Source organism: Galeopterus variegatus, unplaced genomic scaffold (genome assembly GCF_000696425.1).
Source record: "Galeopterus variegatus unplaced genomic scaffold, G_variegatus-3.0.2 Scaffold1313, whole genome shotgun sequence".
Classification (NCBI taxonomy): Eukaryota; Metazoa; Chordata; class Mammalia; order Dermoptera; family Cynocephalidae; genus Galeopterus; species Galeopterus variegatus.
In genome coordinates, this window is record NW_007727424.1 from 256,755 (window position 1) to 259,998 (window position 3,244).

Sequence of the window (3,244 nt, forward strand, 5' to 3'; positions counted from 1 at the left end):
TTTTTTTTTTTTTTTTTTTTTTTTTTACAAAAACCATACCTGTATCCAAGTCCTGGCTCACCACTTCTCAACTGGATGATACTGACGCATTCCTAATGTTGTCTGAATGTAGGTTTTTTCAGTATTAAACAGGGGTAATGATAGTACTGTGAGAGGTGGTTATGATAAGTAAGTAAGCTCATGTACATAAGGCATCTAGTGCAACTTCTGACACATAGCAGTCTCAGAAATGGCACTCAATGTTACCAATTCTCTTGTTGCAAAGTATACCGTTTTTAGTGGCCTTCATGTATGTTATCTGCAGAGAGAGCACTGTTGTATGGTGTTTTATGAGTGATGATTAAGTAATACTTGTTGAATCCCAGTAAACCTGTATAAGGAAGAATGGAGATTGTCACTATCCACTTAGATTCATAAGCTGCCCTAAAGTGATGTTGGCATCAATGAAAGGAGTGTTCAGGGCCGGCCCCGTGGCGCACTCGGGAGAGTGAGGCGCTTGTATGCGCAGCAGTGTTCCCGCTGCGGGTTCGGATCCTATATAGGGATGGCCGGTGCGCTCACTGGCTGAGTGCGGTGCGGACGACACCAAGCCACGGGTTGCGATCCCCTTACTGGTCACAAAAAAGACAAAAAAAAGAGTGTTCAGGCACATTTTCACCTCAAGGATGGCAGCTATTGATTTTTCCCATGGTAAGTGCTGTTCATACTCTTTCAGAGAAGCTGTGGTAAGTTTCACCCTTTCACCCTAAACAATATAGAGTCCACTGTTCTGGGTCTGAATAGTCATGCTGCTGGTTCACTTAGGAGGTGCTGAATTGTGCCAGAGAGTGCTGGTCTGTAAGTCAACTCCCTGGTATGTGTGCTTTGGGAACAGGTGCTGCATAATCTCCTCCATGAGTTTTATCACCATGATAAAGTCACATTGCTCAGGACCTATGTTTCCTTTGCTGTAAAGTGAAACTATTTTTACCAGTGGGCATCATGGTTCACAATCCCCTTTTCTGGCTATAGGTGAGACAGGAGTGCTCTGGCATTGTATGGCAGTATCGTGCATGTGTATGTGTTTTCTTAAGTGTACTGGGTTTTATGGGAATTTCATATTAGGATGGAATGACTTGTAGGCACGTGACTGGGAATTATGGTCAGTTATCTGGGTTATCATGCCTTATTTCTTTTCCACTAGGTCTTTCTAGGGACCCAGTCTACCTTCAGGAAGAAAAGATACAGGCAGAGATGATGGTGGCTGACTGCCTCTCAAATTGTTATCAGGTAAAAAAGTATATACTTGTACAAAATGACACACTTGCATCCACCATGTAGACATATTTCCTTTGAGACAGACTTGTCTTCAGAGCTTCTTAAAGCAAATAAAGCCTCACTCAAAGACTGAGTCCTCAGTTGAATTTTCCCAGGGAATGGAGCCTCTTGTAGAGGTGAAGTGTTAACTTGAAAATCATTTCAGCATTTCAGTAATTACTAATTAATCTTGACCCTCATGGTGCCAACTGCATGGTTCTGATTTTGCTGGGTTCTCTGAAGGAGGTAGATGAAAGTATTTTGTGCTCAGAGAATTTATTTGTTCATCATCATTGATCATGTGTCTGGAATGTGCTGAGCAATGTGTTCAAATAGAGGGAAACAAGATGAGATCTCTTCCTCTGGAATGTGCCAAGATAAATTCATAATCAACAAGTGCCATTAAAGCCATGTGACTGGAGGAGATTAACAGTGAGTGAGTTTAGATAGGGGAGTTTCTAGGGCCACTGAACCCTGGGGTAGGTAATGGAAACCTTGGAACCCTGAATAGGTATTGGGTCCTCCTTCCTCATTCTACCATGTACATTGGTGGAGATGTTACTTGGCTCAAGTCAGCATATGTGCAATGGTTTAGGATTCAGTGACCTTTGAGGATGTAGCTGTGGACTTCACTCAGGAAGAGTGGACTTTACTGGACACAACTCAGAGAAACCTATACAGTGATGTGATGCTGGAGAACTACCAGAACCTGGCCACAGTAGGTAAGACTAGATCACTCCTTTTAGCCTTTTATGGAACAGATACATTATGTACTTACTGTGTTGCAGAATCAGTGATGTCAACCATCTGAATACGATGGGAAATATCAGAGACATAGTTCCCTTCCCTAAATAGGTGTTTTTTTTTTTTAAAGGAAACATAGCGCTTTCTGTGGTGTTCCTGGACCCACGTTTACAGCGTTTCTGGATGGCAGTGGAGATTACTGCCAGGCACGGCAGGATCTCTCGTGCAAACACGTGAACTGTGGAAACTCATTTCTCCTCTACCAGGAAGCCCTCATAAGAGTGGTTAATCCGGACTCAGAAGTGTTGAATTGAATTCCACAAAGCATTTTACAGGACTTCTGACCTGGATTGGGTAAAACCTCAGTGCACTTCCTTTTTGTTGCTTTGGTATTTCTGGATTGAAGATTTGCTAGGAGACTAATTTTATGTACCATTACTCCCCACTTCCTACTCAAAGCGCTGAGAATTTCAAGTGGAGTATATCGAAGGAAACTTCAGTTTCTTTGCATCATTTCTGAATTCAATTTTTAAATTACTTTATAACCCTATTGAATGTTTTTTAACTAAACTAACATGGATCGAATGAAGCACCCAGCTCCCGTGGAAGTCACATACAAGAATATGAGATTTCTTATTGCACACAGTCCAACCAATGCAACCTTAAACAAATTCATAGAGGAACTTAAGAAGTGTGGAGTTACCACAATAGTAAGAGTATGTGAAGCAACTTATGATGCTACTCTAGTGGAGAAAGAAGGAATCCATGTTCTCGATTGGCCCTTTGGTGATGGCGTACCACCTTCCAACCAGATTGTTGAGGACTGGTTAAGTCTTGTAAAAATTAAGTTTCGTGAGGAACCTGGTGGTTGCATTGCTGTTCATTCTGTTGCAGGCCTTGGGAGAGCTCCAGTGCTGGTCGCCCTGGCATTAATTGAAGGTGGAATGAAATATGAAGATGCAGTAGAATTCATAAGACAAAAGCGGTGTGGAGCTTTTAACAGCAAGCAACTTTTGTATTTGGAGAAGTATCATCCTAAAATGCGGCTGCGCTTCAAAGACTCCAATGGTCATAGAAATAACTGTTGCATTCAATAAAACTGGGGTGCTTGATGCTATTTCCTTGGAAGTGGAACTTGAGACAGGACCTAAACACGCCTGTAGCAAGCACTGTTTATAAGCTGAAACTTCCTAAATTGATTTCA

The 3,244-nt window shown here is 42.0% G+C and overlaps 2 protein-coding genes across 3 annotated transcripts in view; both read left to right on the plus strand.

The window, feature by feature from the left end:
- The window catches only part of LOC103593283 (zinc finger protein 426-like), a 23,822-nt gene that overhangs the window by 16,538 nt on the left and 4,040 nt on the right, over window positions 1-3,244 (plus strand). The window contains 2 exon segments of the mRNA XM_008576240.1: window positions 1,184-1,269; window positions 1,892-2,018. Coding sequence (XP_008574462.1) covers window positions 1,184-1,269; window positions 1,892-2,018 — 213 coding nt within the window.
- LOC103593272 (protein tyrosine phosphatase type IVA 1-like) lies at window positions 2,616-3,137 on the plus strand. 2 transcript variants are annotated; one of them, XM_008576228.1, is made up of 2 exons: window positions 2,616-2,951; window positions 3,024-3,137. In XM_008576228.1, exons 1-2 carry the CDS (start codon window positions 2,616-2,618, stop codon window positions 3,135-3,137), a joined length of 450 nt encoding a protein of 149 aa, XP_008574450.1. The 2 variants fall into 2 exon arrangements, with proteins under 2 accessions (XP_008574450.1, XP_008574449.1); XM_008576227.1 differs by having other exon boundaries at window positions 2,616-3,137.